Source organism: Gossypium arboreum, chromosome 11, assembly GCF_025698485.1.
Source record: "Gossypium arboreum isolate Shixiya-1 chromosome 11, ASM2569848v2, whole genome shotgun sequence".
NCBI lineage: Eukaryota > Viridiplantae > Streptophyta > Magnoliopsida > Malvales > Malvaceae > Gossypium > Gossypium arboreum.
Window position 1 is genome coordinate 44,640,267 of NC_069080.1, and position 18,952 is coordinate 44,659,218.

General features: G+C 33.8%; 1 protein-coding gene and 1 non-coding gene across 3 annotated transcripts; one reads left to right on the forward strand and one right to left on the reverse strand.

The window, feature by feature from the left end:
* LOC128284424 (small nucleolar RNA R71) lies at positions 1-107 on the forward strand. The gene has a single exon (XR_008274851.1). It is a non-coding gene; the product is annotated as a small nucleolar RNA R71 (small nucleolar RNA).
* Positions 108-11,366: 11,259 nt separating this feature from the next.
* LOC108470539 (kinesin-like protein KIN-8B) lies at positions 11,367-18,569 on the reverse strand. 2 transcript variants are annotated; one of them, XM_017771888.2, is made up of 15 exons: positions 18,070-18,569; positions 17,895-17,966; positions 17,696-17,812; positions 16,909-16,997; positions 16,462-16,606; positions 16,257-16,352; positions 14,841-14,932; positions 14,425-14,673; positions 14,204-14,354; positions 13,904-13,966; positions 13,588-13,824; positions 13,139-13,243; positions 12,947-13,060; positions 12,166-12,768; positions 11,367-11,929 (listed from the first exon to the last, which is right to left on the reverse strand). In XM_017771888.2, the coding sequence occupies exons 1-15, from the start codon at positions 18,115-18,117 to the stop codon at positions 11,684-11,686; spliced, it is 2,427 nt and encodes an 808-aa protein (XP_017627377.1). In that variant the 5' UTR covers positions 18,118-18,569; the 3' UTR covers positions 11,367-11,683. The 2 variants fall into 2 exon arrangements, with proteins under 2 accessions (XP_017627377.1, XP_017627378.1); XM_017771889.2 differs by lacking the exon at positions 16,257-16,352.
* Between the last annotated feature and the right edge of the window lie 383 nt (positions 18,570-18,952).

An 18,952-nucleotide genomic window follows, 5' to 3' on the forward strand; every position in this document is an offset into this window, starting at 1 on the left:
AATCCATGCATCAGACATTTTTGAATTAAATCTTTAAATTATTCCCAAGCTTCATATAATGTTTCATCCTCTAACTGCCGAAAAGATGTGATGTTGTTTCCAAGCTTGGCATTCATAGTTGGGAGATTATACTGTAGCAAAAATCTCTGGCAAAGATCATTCCATGATGCCACTATTATCGACGGCAAAGCATTCAGCCAGGCTCTCGCACGATCTCTTAAAGAATAGAGGAATAGCTTAAATCTTAAGGTGTCTTCAAGAATACCTTGTTGTTTGAATAAATCACATACTTCTAGAAAGGGTCTTAAATGTAATCGTGGGTCTTCAGTGGGGAGTCCACTAAACTATCCTACGGTTTGTAACATCTAGAACACTACCGGTTTCATCTCGAATTGCTGAGCTTGTATATTTAGTCTAATTATCCCTAGATTCAAATCATCCAGCATTGGGACAAAATGCTCTCTAATTGGCCTATCTCGATCATCCATTACACATCCAATAGGAGGATTTTTCATTGCAATCATTTGGATTACCATTATGATCATTCCTGTTTCCAACCATATTTCTCAATTCTTTTCTCTTTCTCCGCAATGTTCTGTCAATCTTTGGATTAAAAAAATATTATGTGTTAACAGGAATGCCTTTTCTCATGCACTAATGGAAAACCTGTAAAAAGAAAATACACTAAGTTAAATAAAACTACCAAGTAAAATAACCAAACCAAATTTCACTAAATTGTCGATCCCGATAACAGTGCCAAAACCGTATCGCTTGTGAAATGATATGCGATTTGTGCAAGTATACACGTCGAATCAAGAAATAAAGTGATGAGTGAGTATCACTCCCACGAGGATTGGATTGAGGCACAAAATGGTCAAATTATTATAATAAAATGCAATTGATGCTATTGTAAAGTTATGGTAAGTATGCAGTGGCAATTAAAGGAGTAGTAATTTACACAATATGTGGAATTCATGAATATTTGAAAATGTTATTGCAAAATGAAAGTAGAAATACAATGGCAATTATAAAAATCATTATATGAATAATATGTAACTAAACAAATAAACAACTAAGGATGCGATGGTAAAAATACTACGGCAAGAGATAAGGGATATACAATGTTGATATGGAAGGTTGGAATTACTAAGAATCTACCCTTACTATCAGAACTACCTCAGAAAAATCATAATCAATCTACTACTCAGAAGAGTTTTAAAGTGGTCCGCTTCAAGAGAAAAAACCTACCTGTGTCTATAGGCTTTAATACGGTACCCTGCACTATTTCCTTCTGTATGAAAACTGCTCTATGTATAGAGCCTACTACAAGTATCTGTCGAGTACTTGCTCATATCATTCAATTTCAGTCCAACTAATACAACCTTTTCAGAATTAAATTAGTTTATGGGCATGTTGCACAATCGTCTATGTCTAGAGATTTCATGCATACAATTTAGAAATAAAAACAATTGAATGAAATAGTAATTAATTCAGATCTATGCTTCAACCATTAAAGAAAATAAATGTTTTATCATGTAATTCCATCCCTATGAGATTTAGCTCATAGGTTGGCAAATAAAATTTAAAACCAAAAAATCAATCAACATCATTTTCATCATTCAATTCACGAAGGAACAAAGTAAGAAATAACATAAGAACCAAAGGGAAGACAGTAGAAATAACATAAGAACAAAGGGAAGACAACTTTCGCGTGTCCAGTTCACACTCTAGCAGCACAGTTATAACACCCCTAACCTGCATCCGTTGCCAGGTTAGGGTTACAGAGCATTACCATACAAATCCGAATAACTAATATCAAAACATATCAATAATGTCATTTAACAATAATTACTTAAAACTCATTATAACCTTAGTAAATATGTACATTTGGGCCTTAAATCAGGCCTTCGAGGCCCTAAAATCAATTTAGAAATTATTTAGGACTAAATCGAAACAAAATAGAAAATTTGGGAAAAAGTTAAAAATTTTGAAAATAGGGGTCACACGATCGTGTGACAATCGAACAAAGGGACACACAGTCGTGTCCCAACCCGTGTCTTAAACTGTGTAACCTACTGAGTTAGGTCACACGGCCGTATCGCAGGCTGTGTGCCTGACTGTGTAACTCTTTGACTTGTCACATGGCTATGTCGCAGGCCTTGTGCTAGGCCGTGTAACTCACTGATTTGATACACACAGACGTGTCTCAGGCCATGTGAAATTTACACTAAAAATAACAAGTGACACACAGTCATGTAGCCAGGTCATGTGATAGCCCGTGTCGTAGGCCATGTGCTCCATAATTTAACCCTAAAATAAGTCATTTCAAGACCAAAACATACGTAATCAACTATTCCATTTGTGCACACATTCAAAAGACTTAAATACCTTTCAAACACATAAAAACATACCAATTCAATCAACATATTTCACCTAACCAATATGCCATTCAAAGGCACCACATTTATACTATAACATCATTAATCAAAACAAAGCAACATAGCCACATTTCAAGCACAAAACCTAGTTCTTTTAACTACCAAATGACATCAATTATAACCATTCACATATCATCATAAACATACCAAAAGGACCATATATTACAAGTACTTAAAAGTGGTCAAAATGACTTAAACTTGTCAAGGCACTAAAAGTCCATCAAACAAAACATAAATTCCAAAAACATATACATACCAAATTGACCATTAATACATTCAATGACTACCATTATAAAAAGGTTCTATACATGCCATTTATAACCTTGACCAAAATAACTCAAAACTACCTAAATATTTTCTGGATGGTATGATAGATCTCTGACAAGCTTCCAACTGATCGAACTTTTAATAATCTAAGAAACAAAGGAAAATAACTACATAAGCAACTAGTGCTTAGTAAGCTCGTATAAACTCAAACCTAACTTACCATTCTTTAGTACAATTTATAAAATAAGCATAACATCATTACCAAGGCCATAGGATTAGTAAAATCCTATATAAACACCATCAAACTCACAAGTTAGTAAGTTCATACATGATACATATAAGTTCAACCATATCATAAGTAGATTTTCATGTACACATCATTTATCACATTAACCTTTTCATAAAATCATAAACCAACATCCAATTGTATACATACCATGCCATTATCCTTTACTTACCCGCTGAACCATCTAGAATTACATTGGATATTTGAGAATACCCACACATAGTATGCCTTTCCATATAACCGTAACTTTTCATTTTTTATAGTGCTCACACGAGCTATGGGTTGGAATGTTAGCTATACAATGTTGCTCATATGAGCTGTGGAGAATCTATAACAAATGCAAGACCTCAACCATCAGTAGGACATTCAAGACCAACACTCGAGACATGAAATCCCTAATGACATGTCATTCGTATCCTAAGAATTCTGAAGGTTCAAACGGGATTACTTGTCCGTCAATTACTCAAATCATCGATATATATGCATTTTAAAGTCAATTTATAAAAAACAAAATATAACCGATGATCAATCAAACTATCATTAATAAGATTATAATTTATACAAACTTACCTCGACAACTATGATTGCAATAACCGAATTACACTCTAGTCCAAAGCTTTAGCTTTTCCCCCATTTAAGTCTGGTTGTTGTTTATCTAGATCTAAATAGATAATTTCATTCAATTAAGTCTTCAAATAATTTCAAGTATTAAATTCAATCAAGAATTCACATTATCATGAAATTATAGAATTACCCCTCCTATTTAACTTTTTCACAATTTAGTCCTTAAGCTCGTAACTTGAAATTTAACCATTCTAACCTAAAACCATGTTAACCGATTCTACTAAGGATCTTGAAAAAACCATAATTACCAAAATTTCAAATTAAAACCCATGGAGTTTTACACTTTTAACAATTTAATCCCTAATCCCAAATTCATCAAAAACCACTTAACAAAACAAGTTTGTTTAACAACTAAGATTGATAATCTATCAACTAACATAAAAACACTTTCAAACTCAACTATGGAAAGTCCCTCAACCTTTAGCAGTTTTGCAAATTAACCTCCAGGCTAGTTAGATTAAGCTAAAAAGAGCTCAAAAACATAAAAATCACTAAAATCGAGGATCAAAAACATACCATGCATGAAGAAACTCAAAACCAAAGCTTTCTCCCCCTTCAATGGCTAATTTTGGTTAAAACAAGAAAAAAGGAAAAGAAAGAAGATGATAGCTTTGTTTTGGTTTATTTCATGATTTTTGTTTATTTACTCATTTACCCTTATATTATAACTTAAAAACTAATATAAACATTTCCATATTTGTCCACCATCAACATATATGGTATAATTATCATCTAAGTCCATTAATTCATCTTATTAAAGCTCTTTAATCCACTTAACTAATAGAACTCAACTTTTACATCTTTGGTAATTCAATCCTTTTTACCTAATTAACTATTTAAACATCAGAATTTCATAACAAAAATTTAATATTATCTTAAATCCCTATAAACATTAAATAAACATTAAAATAATAACTAACTTGTCGGAGTTGTGGTCTTGAAACCACTATTTCCAACACCGCTGAAATTGAGCTGTTACAACAGTGTCCTGTGATGGCTGAGAAGTCTTTGGGTTTCCTCCTTTGTCTTTTTATTCCTTAACGTAAATCCAACAACCCAAGATTATCTTCTCCTCTTTTTAAATTCTTTTTTCAACAACCCAAGATAATCTTCTTTTTAAATTTCTTTTTAAATTCTTTTTTCAACAACCCAAGATAATCTTCTTTTTAAATTTTTTTTTTAGGATAAAAACCTTTTGTCCCGGCAAACCTACTCTCCTTTATTTCTCATTTCTCAATCTACACCTGCCAAACCCGAAACACAACCCTTCCACATGCAATTAAAAGTAACAAATAATAATATTTAAGCACCGTCCAAGCTTCTTATAAAATGTTCTAAAACTGCTAAAATAGTGTCTTAAAATGCAACTAAGTTCACTTAAGTATATACAATTGACTCAGTCTAAAGGTATGAATTATAACTCTTTTCAAGAGTTATTAGTAGCACTTTGAACCTAAACCAAACGAATAATGACAAGAGCTTTAACCATGGATTCATTCAGGTCAAGACTTTTTGCTTTTGTTTTTTCTCAATGGAATATTCAAATTATTATATGTAATTTTATTTAAAATTATCTAAAATAATATAAAATATATATTATTAAGATTAAAACTATGAAAGTTTAATTTTAAAATATTAAATTTTTATTATCAAACAACATAGTCATATTTAGTACTTAATTTTTATTAAATATCACAACCAACTTTATAATGTAAATTCAACAAATATAATCTTATGTACTAAAAATTTTATATTTAATTTTTTTTTAGTTTATCAATAGTTTGGGAGTGTAGCTTAAGGATGTAGTAATTTAAGGAATTTATAAGAAAAAGGTTTAAAGTTTATAAGGAATAAAAATTTTAATTTTTATCCTTGTATTTGTTCGTTCTATGTATAAAATGACTCAGGTATAGTTTTCATTTGGCTATATCTAAGGGTCAATGGCATCCAATTAGATTATTTAGAGTTGGGCCAAATTTATTTCATCTATTCTTTATTAATGATCTGGTAATTTTTTTAACAAAGTTGATTTGGGTCATGCACAGCTCCTTTAAGGAGATTTTGGATAATTTTTGTGATCTCTCTAGTTATTGTGACGAGGCGGTGGGAAGTGGAATTAGTAGTTTGCTTGGTTTCCAAAAACTGATAATCTCGACTCGTATCTGGGCATTCCTCTTTTTCATGAAAAGGTCACCAATAGTACTTTTAGATTTGTGGTGGATAATGTTCGAAGTAAGTTGTACAACTGGGATGCCAAGAAGTTATCCTTAGCTAGGGGAGCTACTTTAGCACAATATGTGTTTTTATCCTTTCATAATTATTTCATGCAGACTTTAATGATTCCTAAAAGAGTCCGTGATGAGATTGAGCACTTGGTCAAACAGTTTATCTGGGGTTGGTCGAGTGGAAACAAAAAAACTAGCATTAGTTGGGATTCAGTCTGTCAGCCTCGTTCTTCTGGAAGACTTGGGTTTATTCGTTTGGTACTACCATATAACATTTTTAGAAGTTTGAATTCGTTCCTTTGGAGGGTTTTATCCAAGGTTTGGCCTTTGCTTAAAGATAATCTAGTATGGTCTGTGGGAGATGGAAGGTCAATTCGTTGCTAGAAAGATCATTAGATTGCGAGTGTAGGACTATTGATGTGGCTAATTCCTTCGCATGCTAACTTGGATCCTGATTACATGCTTGACAACATGGTAACGGCAGACGGGTTGTGGAATCTTGATTTATTTCGGGTGTGGCTATCTAAAGACATTGTTCGGTGCATAGTCAATATCCCAACACCCCATTCTTTAACAGACCGAATAGGATTGCTTGGAGTCGTCAACCTACTAAATATTTTTCCGTTAAAAGTGTGTATCACATGATTCAGGAGAATTTTAAGAGAACTATAGATGATTCATGGAAGACGGTATGGAAATTTCAAGGGCCACAAATAGTTCGCTTCTTATTGTGGCTTGCTTTAAAGCAACGATTATAACATCGCGAATTAGGGCCTAATCAGAACAGTGGTTTCGAGACTACAAATCTGAAGTAGAAATAATTATTTTATGATTATTATAAGGTCTATGATATGTTTCATGCTTGTGTGAAAATTTCATGAAGAAATTTTATGTCCAAGGTGCTCAATTAGACTTTAAGGACTAAATTGAATAAATTGCAAAATATGAGTTCTAAAAGTTTTTAGTATGAAATTGAATTGGATTTTTAATTAGAGGGTCTTAAATAGAAATTTGACCAAGTCCTAAAATTTTGGACAAAAATGGGCTTGGATGGATAAAATTTCAAAGAAAGGCTAAAAGGGCATTTTGGTCATTTGGTCATTAAATGGACTAAAAGACAAAATAAAAAGCTGAATTTCTTGTCCATCTTCTACCTATGGCCGAATACTGCATGGGAGAAGACATGGTTAGGTTTACAAGCTTCCAAGCTCAATAGTAACTGCATTCAAGCCCCGTTTTTGATGTTCTTTACATTTTTAAAATCTCGGTAACATGTTCTACTCATTTCTACCATTATTTTGAGCTAGGGTTTATGTTTAAAAATTTAACCATAAATGATATGCGTGTATTTTGATGTTTAATGGTAGAATATGAAGGCTCGGTGTGTAATAAACGGCTTTTGCTGAGTGATTTTCGGTAAAAATGCTTAAAAAGGACTAAATCGTATAAGTTTTAAATTAGTCATAAAAGGGTGATTTAGTAGAAATTGGAGGCTGCCATAGTTATGAAAATGATTCGGCTAGGATTGAAATGCAAGGAAATTGAATAAAAATCATTTTATGAGCGTTGGGGCAAAAGTGAAAATATGTGAAAGTTTAGGGGTCAAAATGCAAATTTATAAAAATATATTTTTGGACCCATATGAATAATTTGACTAATTAGTAGGCTAAATGTGATATTATAGATCAAGGAAAACAAGATTCGGGCTTAGAACGAGGTTGAATAAGGTTAAGCACAAATTCGAAATAAATAGTTGTACTCGAAACTGAGGTAAGTTCATATGTCAATGATAATGCAACGATATTATTGTTCATACTTGAACTTAAATTGATGTGTTAGCTTAGTGTGATGGATATTTATTTAGTTGACATAAAGATTATATATTGTAACAAATGCCTAAATATAATTATATGCAATACCATGTTTATGCCATGGACTAATATCTAAATAAACATGGAAATGTGTTGAATTTGATCTACATTGCATGATCAGCTATGTATAATGAGATACTTGATGAAAAGAGAAAATCCCGGTTGAATAAAAAGGGAAATCCGATGGATAAACCATGGCTTACATGACTTGAGATCCTGCATGTGTTGTAGAAAAGGATTTAGACCGGACGGGTAATCCGTTGATCTCAAATATAGAAAAGGATCTAGCTCGGACGAGTGTTCCTCGAGTGATCGAGCCTCCCAAATAATATGTGTGCATTAAGGATTTAGCCCGGACTGGTAATCCGATTAGGATTTGAATTTAGCCTGGACTGGTAATTTAGATCCGATCTCATTTGAGTATATGTCGTTGTATGGGATTTAGCCTAGACTGGTAATCCCGACAATACTCTATGAGTTTATATTATGAAGGATTTAGCCTGGACTAGTAATCCCGCTATAAGATGTGAGGTTTGCGGGAGTGCGTACTTGAGATGATCACTTGTATGACTTGACGGTAAATGGATTATCCATCGAGATTTCTGAGAAATTCAACGGGTATTATAATGAATAATGTGATGAAAGTCCCGAGATGGGGGCCATGATAAAGGTAAAGTTAACTAATATGCTACGGATATGTACAGGTACGTACATTATACTCATAAGTGATGCCTTACTGAAATGTGATAAATGATGAGTAAGCAAATTCATGCCTATGTATGTGTATTCATGATAAACAAGTAAAAAGGTTTGAAAGATGAACTATCCTTATGCTTATGAATATGAATATGAATTGTGTTGTAATATCATGTTAACTTACATTGTGTAATGAGATATGGGTTTCATGAAATGATGAGTCCATGATCAACGAGCTTATGATAGTTACTATGAATTTGCACTAAAACAGTTTTGGACAACAACAATAGTCTAATTTTGAAAATCTACCAAAAATAGTGTAAATTGAGTTAGAGACTGAATAAAATATGAAATTAAATATTATTGGGTCTAGTTTCAGATAAAGGAAATGTTGCTAGTAAAGGAATCTCATATGATGAGATATTTGAATTCTTGTGAGATAGAGTCAGAATGAGTTCGGAATCCCCTGGTCTTACTTGGGAAAATCACTAGAAATTGTAAAAAAATAATTATGAGTTAGGAATCATATTAATGAAATCCTTAATGAGTCTACTTTCAGTAGAAAGAGACGAGAACATTATCCGAGTCTCATACTATGAGATAAATAAATTTTAGTGAAAAAAGGTCGAAGCTATCAAACAGCAAAATAGGGGAGAATTTGAATAATAAACTATACTTATTGGCTAGACAAAAAATTATGGAAATATTATTGTAAAAATATAAATGAGTCTAGTTTCAAGAAAAATTAATGGATCTTAATTTTTAGTTCCGTAGCTCTAGATATAAATAAATTAATAACTACGACTCAAGAAAACAGATTAACCAGAATATGAGTTAAAGTGACATTATGGTTGATTGCGTAAGGAAACATGTTGTTTAATGCTTATTATTTTCATATGGACTTACTAAGCTTTAAGCTTACTCCCTCCTCTCCATTTCCTTAGTGTTCTCAGGTTGGCTCGAGGTTGGAGATCGTCGGAGGCAACATCACACTATCAAGCTATCAACTCCAGAGTACTGTCATACGTGTATTAAACACTTTCAAGTGAGTGGCATGTATAAGGGCTATTTTTTATATTAAATGTTGTTATGATTAGCCAAATGTACCGGCTTATATTTATCTATTGTATATAGCCATGAGATATGGCTTATTATGGTTACGGCTTGTAAGCCTAATTATTCCTGCTATGGGTTAATGCATGTCGTGTGATTATAATTGGTTGCTATGAATAATTAGTATAACACATGTACACGATGAATGCCCTAGAACCATTCGAGGTGGTTGTCGCCATGGAATGAATACGTGGCCTAGAAGTAAGTTGATAATGATTAAACATGGACAATTGTAGAATGTGTAGAGATTAAATGCTAGGTAATAAACACATGTAAGACAACATGCAAATTATTTATTTGAATCTTTCTCATGGTCGATTAACCATTAAATTGATGCTATAATTTGGGTCCATGATGTGTAAAGTATGAGAAAGAATAAGGCTTGGAAAATAGCCTAAGTGTTGGCCACACGGGCAGAGATACGGCCATGTGTTTCAGCCGTGGGGAGGACACAATCTAGCACACAGACATGTGGCTTGACTGTGTGGATCAATTTGTTTGGCTGATGTCATAAACAGAGAGTTACACAGGCTGAAAGCACGGGCGTGTCCCAAGCCACACGGGTGTGTGACTTTCCAAAGTAAGAAAATTGGTTAAGTTGCCCAAATTTTATCGAAAGTTCTCAGTTTAGTCCCGAACCACCCTGATGTATGTTTTAGGCCTTGAAGGCCTGCATAAGGGACAATATGCATGTGTTTGAGATGTTTTAACTTTGGTCAAAAATTTTGTGGCTTGGTTTTGCATGTTGTGAATGTTTAAGTCCAATAACGCCTCGAACCCTATCCTAGCGTCGGATACAGGTAAGGGGTGTTACAACGATTGCTTACAAACATGAAACATGTTGGGAGAGGAATTGGTCAAGATCCTTCTTACCCAGTTTGCGGTCGTGCCTTTGGAGACCTTTATGTTTTTAGTGATTGCTCAGCAGTGAAAGAGGTATGGTTGAGCGTAGTACCTATAAATAAGAGTAATTATTTTTATTTTGCTTCCAACTTTACAGACTAGTTAGTTTCAACTTATCCTTACATTTAAGGGTACTTTATGAGGAAGTTGTTTGGTCCTACTTATTTGGTTTAATTGCATGGCGTCTTTGAAAGGATAGGAATTTATTCATTTTTCAGGGTTTGTCTTGGGATGCTTTAGAGATAATTAAAGTTTCATTATGTTGGGCTCGACAATTTTTTAATGTACATACGACTATAATGTTTAGTAGATGCATTGGGGTAGTGAATGTGAACACAAGATACGCACCCACTAGTGTAGTGCAAGATCATTTTGGAGACTGGATTGTCGGGTTTAGTCATAATTTAGGTGTTTGTTCAATCTTTGATGCTTTTGGAGTATCTAGAGTGGGTTACTCTTGTTACAAGAAAAAGGGTATGTTAAAGCTTTAATTCAAACTAATTGCTTGGAGGTGGTCAATGATATTCAAGATAGCTATTTGGGGGCATCAAACTCAACCTTGATTCAACGAATTAAGCAAATGTTACAGTACAAAGAACATTAAACAATTAGGCATGTCCCTAAAGAAAGAAATCAAGTTTTTGATCGTTTTAGCTAAAATGTCTTTTGTTGGGATTGATAGTATGCAAAGAATAATAAGTATGTCTATGGGGTTGATTGACTTAACTTTCTTGAGCAAGACAAAGCTCCTTGTGTTTTTTGTTCATTTAGTTTGATCTTGTTATCTCATTTTTCCTTCACCAAAAAAATTTCAATTTGTTAAATACATTTAATTTTCTAAAACTATCTTATTCGATGGACCACATCACTTTACTTCTGGTCACAATCTTTACTTCATCGAATAAATATAAAATGAACACTTAACATTAACATTACAAACAAGTTCTTGGGAGCAATTTTGTCGTTCATTTTGTAACTTAGATTTCAACTGAAGAAATATATTGAACGTTTTTTTTTTTTCTATGAAACATTACTGTTACAAAAACAACCTACAATCCGCAGCTTGGGTTTTATAAACCCTCTAATCTCCACAATGGAGAAACAAAGAATTCAGCTACCAATTCCTCCTAAGCCAACTCTGATGCACTGATTCATGTATATACATCAACACTGGAGAGAAAAGAATGCAAAAACAAAACAATGGAAAGAAAGACTAAGGTACAACATACAAGAAAGCTATACAAAAATGGAGGGGCAGCCTTAAGTTTTAAAGCTTTGGTTAGTAAATGTATGAATGCAGGAAAGGCTTGGGTGGTTGGAGGGGTTGGAATTTTGGACCGAATGATTCAGGCCGTGTGTACTAAAGGATTGTTCGGATGGGATAAATCCCAACAAACCATTGGCTGTCCTACCGAGACCGACTATTGGTCCTTTGACCATGTCTTGGCTGCTGCTACTGATTGCACCATGAGGAGCCTTGCTGTATAAATTTTGCCTCATAATGTCCTGTTTAACACAAAATAAGCTAAGAACAAAAGCATGAAAATGGCATAAAAGAACTGACATTGAAGTTCTAAGACTTTATGCTGACGAGTACAACAACATGATCTAATTCAAGAGAAGATACAACTATTAGTGCTCTAAATATTTACTTCACGGAATGTAGTCTTAAGCTTGATAGAAAAGATGAGGAATGTCAGGAAAATAGTGCAAACTGTCAATGACCAATGACTGAACCCTACCTTTTGCCCCTGTCCAAAATCTGCACCGAAAGCTGGAGTTGGTAGATAGATTTCATTGCATGATGAAACAGGAGTTATCTCTGGGTATGATTTCCGCAAATCTCGGGGAAGCTTATCAGGGGTGCCAAACCAAGAAATTGGATGACCACCACTGACCCAGTTATCACTACTCCTCCTGAACCTGACACATGGCGGAGAGTTATCATGAGCTAGTAAGTAGTAAAAACTATGGTGCTTTTCCCGGAAAAATGTAGGAGACAGGTCCCAGCGGTCTTGAGAAAATGACTTTGAAGCAACACGTTGATGATTCTGGCAGATGCAAGATGATCTACGCCATTGGTTTATAGAAAGACCATAACTGAATGGAGCATACCCTCCAGATGCCAAATTGGGTGATTTCCCTCTGTTTGAAAGCCCCGGATAGCGTGTCACTGTCCAATCTTCAATCGTTATTCCCTGCTTGGCAGCAAGGTCAAGTATCTGTTTCTCATCAAGTCCCAACCCCATGATCAAGTTCCAAAGATTTCTTTGTGCCTCTCTTTGGTTGTGGATTATCTGTTCTCTCATTGCCATTTCAAACTGAAGCTCGGTATTAGCCATCCCCTGCGTAAATGCAAAGAAAAAGCGATGAGACTGATGGCATAAGTAATTATTTTACTATCTTCAGTTGTTACACGGTGTTCACCTTTGCATAAAGTAGCAATTAGCAGTTATACACAGATATCGTCATTCAATGATAATAGATAGATACCAAAAGTAGAAAATACCAGAGTCCACTCACCAGGAGTCTGTATTGACTGAGTATGCGCAAGTAAGTTTTATTGCCATTGTTACTGATTGCTTCCTCAATCATACCTTGGAGTTGGCAACGATGCTTTTCATTTTCTTCAATTTCCTATAGGAAGATTAATCATTTGACATATTAAAAGCAGCAAGAGATTGTAATCACATAAGACTCTGTATCAAAGTTTACCTTTCGGTAATTAATACCAGCCTCATCATTGTCACGGATGTTATCAAGAATATCTTGCCTCCTCACTCTCAGAGCTTCAGAAACTGTACCATCCTTTTCAGAAACCTATTTACACAGATAAAAACATTGAATACCAGAAAATGATACAAGTAAATCCTTTCACCAACTCACACTTGCATACCACACATCTATGTAAAAGGGAAAAAAGAAACTAAGAAACAGAAAGCTTGTCATATGTTATTGTTACTTTGACTTGGTATTCTTAAGGCAGGTGAAGACATTGGGTCAGTAGGTGGGTTGATGTTGGATGGTTTGGCAGTACTAATAACTCATAACATTCTGTAGTTCAATTCTATCTTGGTACCATAACTCAAAAGGATTTTGTGGAAAAAGGGAAAACTGTCATTTTCTAATGATAGAGAAACATCAAGGAAACATGTAAGTCTAACCGGTTGTTTTGCAATAGCATCATCAAGATGCTGAAGTTCAGTGCGGTTTCGAAGATTGGTTTCCTCAAGTTCAAACAGTGCCTTCTGTAAGTTTATACGTTCCTGAACATTTTCACTGATTTCTTGGCTCAAGACATTTAACCAAGACAGTTCATCATCAGCAGTCGTTTCTGTTGGTTTGACACTCAACTGTGATTCCTTGTCTGCTAGTTCTTTCTTCAATCGGCAAACTTCAATCTACACAACCAACAGGGTATCAACACCAAATAAGATTGCAATGATAACCAACTCAATGAAAATTCATCAAAAAGCTTACCTGAAGACTGTCAATCATTCGTTGATAATCTGATACATGTGTATCGATTGTGCCAATATTTTTCTGGGAAAAATAAAAGACAGTGAGGCATTTGATAATACAGCATAATAAAAGAACTTATTGCTCTTAACATGAGGGGAAAGAAAAATCAAATAGAGCAAGAGAACTTTAATAATTATACATCATCCATCATAGGAAGGAGTTACAAGCATTAATAAAGGAGTAAGATGAAGAATTGACCAAAATTTGTTCTTAAAAGGAGTTACGTAATGTCTTCCCAAAAGTTACATTCAGCCTCACCTGGATGTGTGTCTTTATTTCCTTTGCCCTGTCTGCATATTTCAGGGTATTCACAGTGTGATGATACTGACTATCTGCAGGAGATATTGTAGCAACCATCACTGTCTGAGAGTTACCACTCAAACCATCTTTAAGTATCCTTGTCAGTTTACTGCAAAATTACCAATAGCTGCATCAGTAAAGAGTCAGACTACTATGCTACAATAGCTACTAAAATATACCTATTGCGGTATGGAACATAGACAAGACCCTTCTTTTGTTGTTTCCCTAGAGCATTGATGCAGTTCGCTAAAGCAAGAAGTGAACGATTAATGTTAGCACCATCCCTCAGCTTTTGGCCCGTACTGTTTGTTTCAGAAGCTCGTTCACTGCCAGCAAGGTCAACAAGTGCAAGTTTTCCTCGCATGACTTGATTTTTATATTTGTTTCTCTGTTTTCTTCTCACAGTAATCTCCAATACTGCATGTGATCTGGTTGGATGGATACAACTTTATATGAGATAATATAAAAGGTTACAACACATTGAGAGATAATACATTCAAAAGTGAGAACAAATATGAAAGTAACGTTAGAGAAAATCTGACATAAAGAGTAATAAATTGTAACATAAGTAAGGTTCAACTTAATACTTTCTCACCTTGAAGATGTAGCATTAGCCTCTGTGCTTTCTGTTTTTCTTCGACTATTCCCCAAATTTAAAAGTTCAAGGATCTTATCAGCTGAATGAACCTGATGATGGAGAAATCAACAAAGGCCACTGAACATCAAGGTCATAGCACTCACCCACAAACTAGAACCTTGATTGATAAAAGGATGTAAAGTAGGAACACCAATAATTTATATAGAAAAAAAATCCCAAATATAGGAGTTTCATCCATCAAAGGAATACAAAAGAAATTCTATGTAACAACAATGTCGTGGAATTCTCATCTGAGAGAAATTATAGGGAGAGATTATAAGGATTTTATTTCTTATTTTTGGCATGCTGTTATAAAGAGAATCTAGTATTAACAATAAGGATAAAATTTGCTCCAAATCCCTGTAGTCTTTGTAGATTTGGGATTTAATCCCCTTGCTTTTATTTTCAAGAATTCAATCCCTCTACTTTTTGGTTACTTGGCTACCATCAATGAACTTAATTGAATAATTTTAATAGTGTTAACAATTGGACCTAAAATTTTAAATCAGAGAAGTAGAGGGACTAAATTCCAAAAAATAAAAGTAAAGAGACTAAATTCCAAATCTAGGAAGAGTACAAGGACTTGAAGAATATTTTAACCTAACCATAAAACTGCATATGGTCCTAGGTTGTCTGATGCTAGGTGAAAAAAGAGACAATCTCTTTCTCTTATGAGTTAAAAAGTTACAAAATGGAGGTAGCTAACACCCAGCTTTAAATACTTAGTACAAGCACGTATTTTCAGTGAAGCATAAAAAGGTACCCTTAATATGAACTCCAAACAAATAAGAAAAGTCATTTAATATTGTTAGGCATTCTAAAATGCCACAAATCCAAGCCAAACTTCGAAAAGCCATATTGGATCACTACCACAATGGAGAAATGATTACATACCGTCTGAAACAGAAGATAATGATTCACCTCTCACAGGAAATTTGCAACCTCTTGCCACTAAAGTAAAGAATGATTAACAATATTTGACACTACAAGATGATTGCTGCTTCTTTTCATTGGTTATATACATTATATTGGACTCCGTTGATTATATTTAGAGTAAAAAAAACAGGTTAGACTTTAATTTAAGAACAAAATAGATTTCTTTCCATCAATAAAAACAAAAGGATAAAAATATCAAGTAAATAGTTATATAATTTCTAGCTGAAGTATAAAAAGCTAGAACAGTGTCTTAGTAAAATTTCTTCAGAGAGAGGGGAAAAAAAGATCCTCCACATTTACTGTAAAGGCAAGTCCAACTTTAGTAAATAATGACTCACTCCAACGTACGGACAGAAATTAATGTTTTGCATGAAAAATACCCCTCAGATTTAATTTATTAATCTCCGTGGCTTAAAACTGATAGATAAAGGGCTGAACCTTAATGCATCTTAGCCCAGCAACAACTATTCCATGCTCAGGATCCTCTCTAAGTTCCAAAGAACCTGATGATTTTTCGAGTAAATCATATATAACCTAAAACATTAGAAATTGAAAATTCAATAACATATATAACAAAATGTAGTTAGACATACTATAGGAACTAGAAAGGAAATAAGTTCCGTAGTAAAAATGTATTCCATACCTCATTGTAGACTTCAAGATAGGAACAAGTAACTTCAAATTCGTCAGAGCTCTTATCCCTTCTAATAAGATCAAAAATTGTGTGCAAACTCAGAACCATGAGTCCAGGATCATGCTGTGTCCCAACCATTGTGTAAGTTTTACCACTGCAAATGAATAACATAGTCAACCTTTTATAAGTGAAAGACTAATATGTAGATGCAAAGATTTCAAGAGATAAGTTTTTGATATTTTGCAAACATATTAAATTGTTTTAGAAAATGATTTAGGTTGATTGGGCAAAATGATAGCCCAAAGAGGGGATTAGACCCACGCCAAGCCTGGGTCCCCTAGACCATATCATCAAAATAAACATCAAGGGAAAAACTTTATATAATCTGTGAAATTTATGCCGGTTATGATCGGTCAATTATGAGAATATAACAATGCCAATACATGTTTCTATTACCTTCCAGTTGAACCATAGGCAAATACAGTTGCATTAAGACCTTGTACAACTCCCGAGATTATAGTAGATATACATTTCTGGTAGGTATCCTGGATATAAAAAGCCAAGTCATATAAACAAAACCAAAAAGTGATTACTTAGAATGCCTTCTTTTTAACTACAGAAAGTAAGCGGAGCATTCAAACTGTATTTTGTTCAGCATGGTTTACTGAATATCGCAATAATGTCAATATCAAACCAACCAAACTCCAATTAAATCATATCGTCACCATTATTCTTTATTATAGACTTTAGAGGAGTCCAGTGCAGAGGAAAGTAAAACATAAAAAGAAAGGACCATAGGAGACCTGGATATACTTATAGATCAAACCTTCAATCTTGGAAATAAAACGAGCACACACTGGGGCGTTGCAGTCACAGCCAATAGAAGTTATGGTCATCAAAATACATGGTCAACAAATTCATAATCATCTTCTCACTTTCTGTTTCAATTTCCCTTTACTGGGAACTGCTGCTTGGCTAAAATAGTGCTCCATTTGGGAACAAAAGCTAGGGAGGAAGAATTTGGGTTCGACAGTCACAAACATTATGAAAATACTTTACAAAGACTAAATTAAATAACTTGATGTGTTTGAGTCATAATCATGAAAAAGCATTTTTTTTTTTATCTCTAACACTAAATTGAAATCCAAAATTCACATTTCAAATTGCAACTTAGTGTTTCCAAATCCATTAACAAAAACTACAAGGCTTCTAAGTATAAACTTTCCAAAAAGAATGGACGTACCAAATTTGTAGACTGAGGACCAAAGGCGTGATCGAAACAATACTTTTTCTCTTTGGTTCGATTTTGAATGCGATCCAAATAATCCTTTGATAAGTCAGGATCTAACACTACCACTTCCTTAAATGTCACAAATTTCTCATTTTCAGATTTTCAAATCAAAACTTAGAAAAAGAAAAAGAAGAAAAATTTGAGCACTTACCTTGTTGTTTTTTACTCTAACAATGTCGCGACTGCATTCCCTCTGACTTAACGGTCTACATTTTACCGCAACCTGTAAAAATAAAAGAATAGCACGAAGATGATGATGAAATGAAAGATGCGAAAATTTTAACAAAATGAAGAGTGAGTTTCAGAGTGAAAAATAGAAAACTAACCGTTAAAGTCGTAGTTTGCTTCTTAGCTGGAGCTCTAATCGTCGGCATATTTTAACTACATCGGTTTCAACCTAAATTTCGTGGCTGAAAACCTTGCAACTTCAGTGGAAATTCAAAATGAGTCTGGAAGAAGCGCCGATTTTATTTTTTATTTTTTGTTTTTTAAAGAATGGTAACCCACTCGGAGAAAATTTGAATATATGTCATTACATTATATATCATAAAAAACAGGAGTCGCCATTTTCTAAAAGATAAATTAAATAAAATAATTACGCAGGAATTAGTGGGAGACGCGTTTGAGGGAAAGATTCAATGCGTTGACGGTGTAAATAAAGCTGATGCAGCGAAGAAAGTAAATTACTATTAATTGCCCTGTGAAGGAGGTAATAAATCAATATAAGAGGAGACACACATTTTCAGAACCAAGACAAGAGATGACGTGAAACAAAAGAACGATGCTGTCTAAAATTAAAACCGCACAATTAACGCCTGGTAGTTGGGTTTTGGGGAAATTTGTCACGAGATTTTTCACTTTTTTTTTTGAACATTTGAAGAAAAAATAAATATGTTTTTAACTTTTTATAGATTTAAGACATTGTACCTTAGAACATGCACACGTGTTTTTTTATATTTGTTGTATTTTTATTATAGAATAAAAATTCGAATTTAATTTTAATATTTAAATAATATGTAGAGTTTTTTTAAAAAAACACATTCGAATATAATGCCTTGGCAATTTGGGTTGGATGTAGACATCCCAAGTTGGAGAAAATCCCTACCAACCACCAAACTCGAACTTGGACGTCCCTACAAACCCTTCAGATCGCTTGAATCTAGCAAACTCAAATTTTCTTTGTTTAAAATGAATAAAATCCTACCACAT

What these genes read in the sequence shown, in the direction of transcription:
- LOC108470539 (XM_017771888.2), bottom strand. Translation starts at nt 18,117, where the DNA reads ATGCCGACGATTAGAGCTCCAGCTAAGAAGCAAACTACGACTTTAACG. An exon ending in AGCAAACTACGACTTTAACG is followed by an intron (nt 17,967 to 18,069) that starts GTTAGTTTTCTA and finishes TTATTTTTACAG; the next exon opens with GTTGCGGTAAAATGTAGACC. An exon ending in AAATAAAGACACACATCCAG is followed by an intron (nt 13,967 to 14,203) that starts GTGAGGCTGAAT and finishes TATTTTTCCCAG; the next exon opens with AAAAATATTGGCACAATCGA.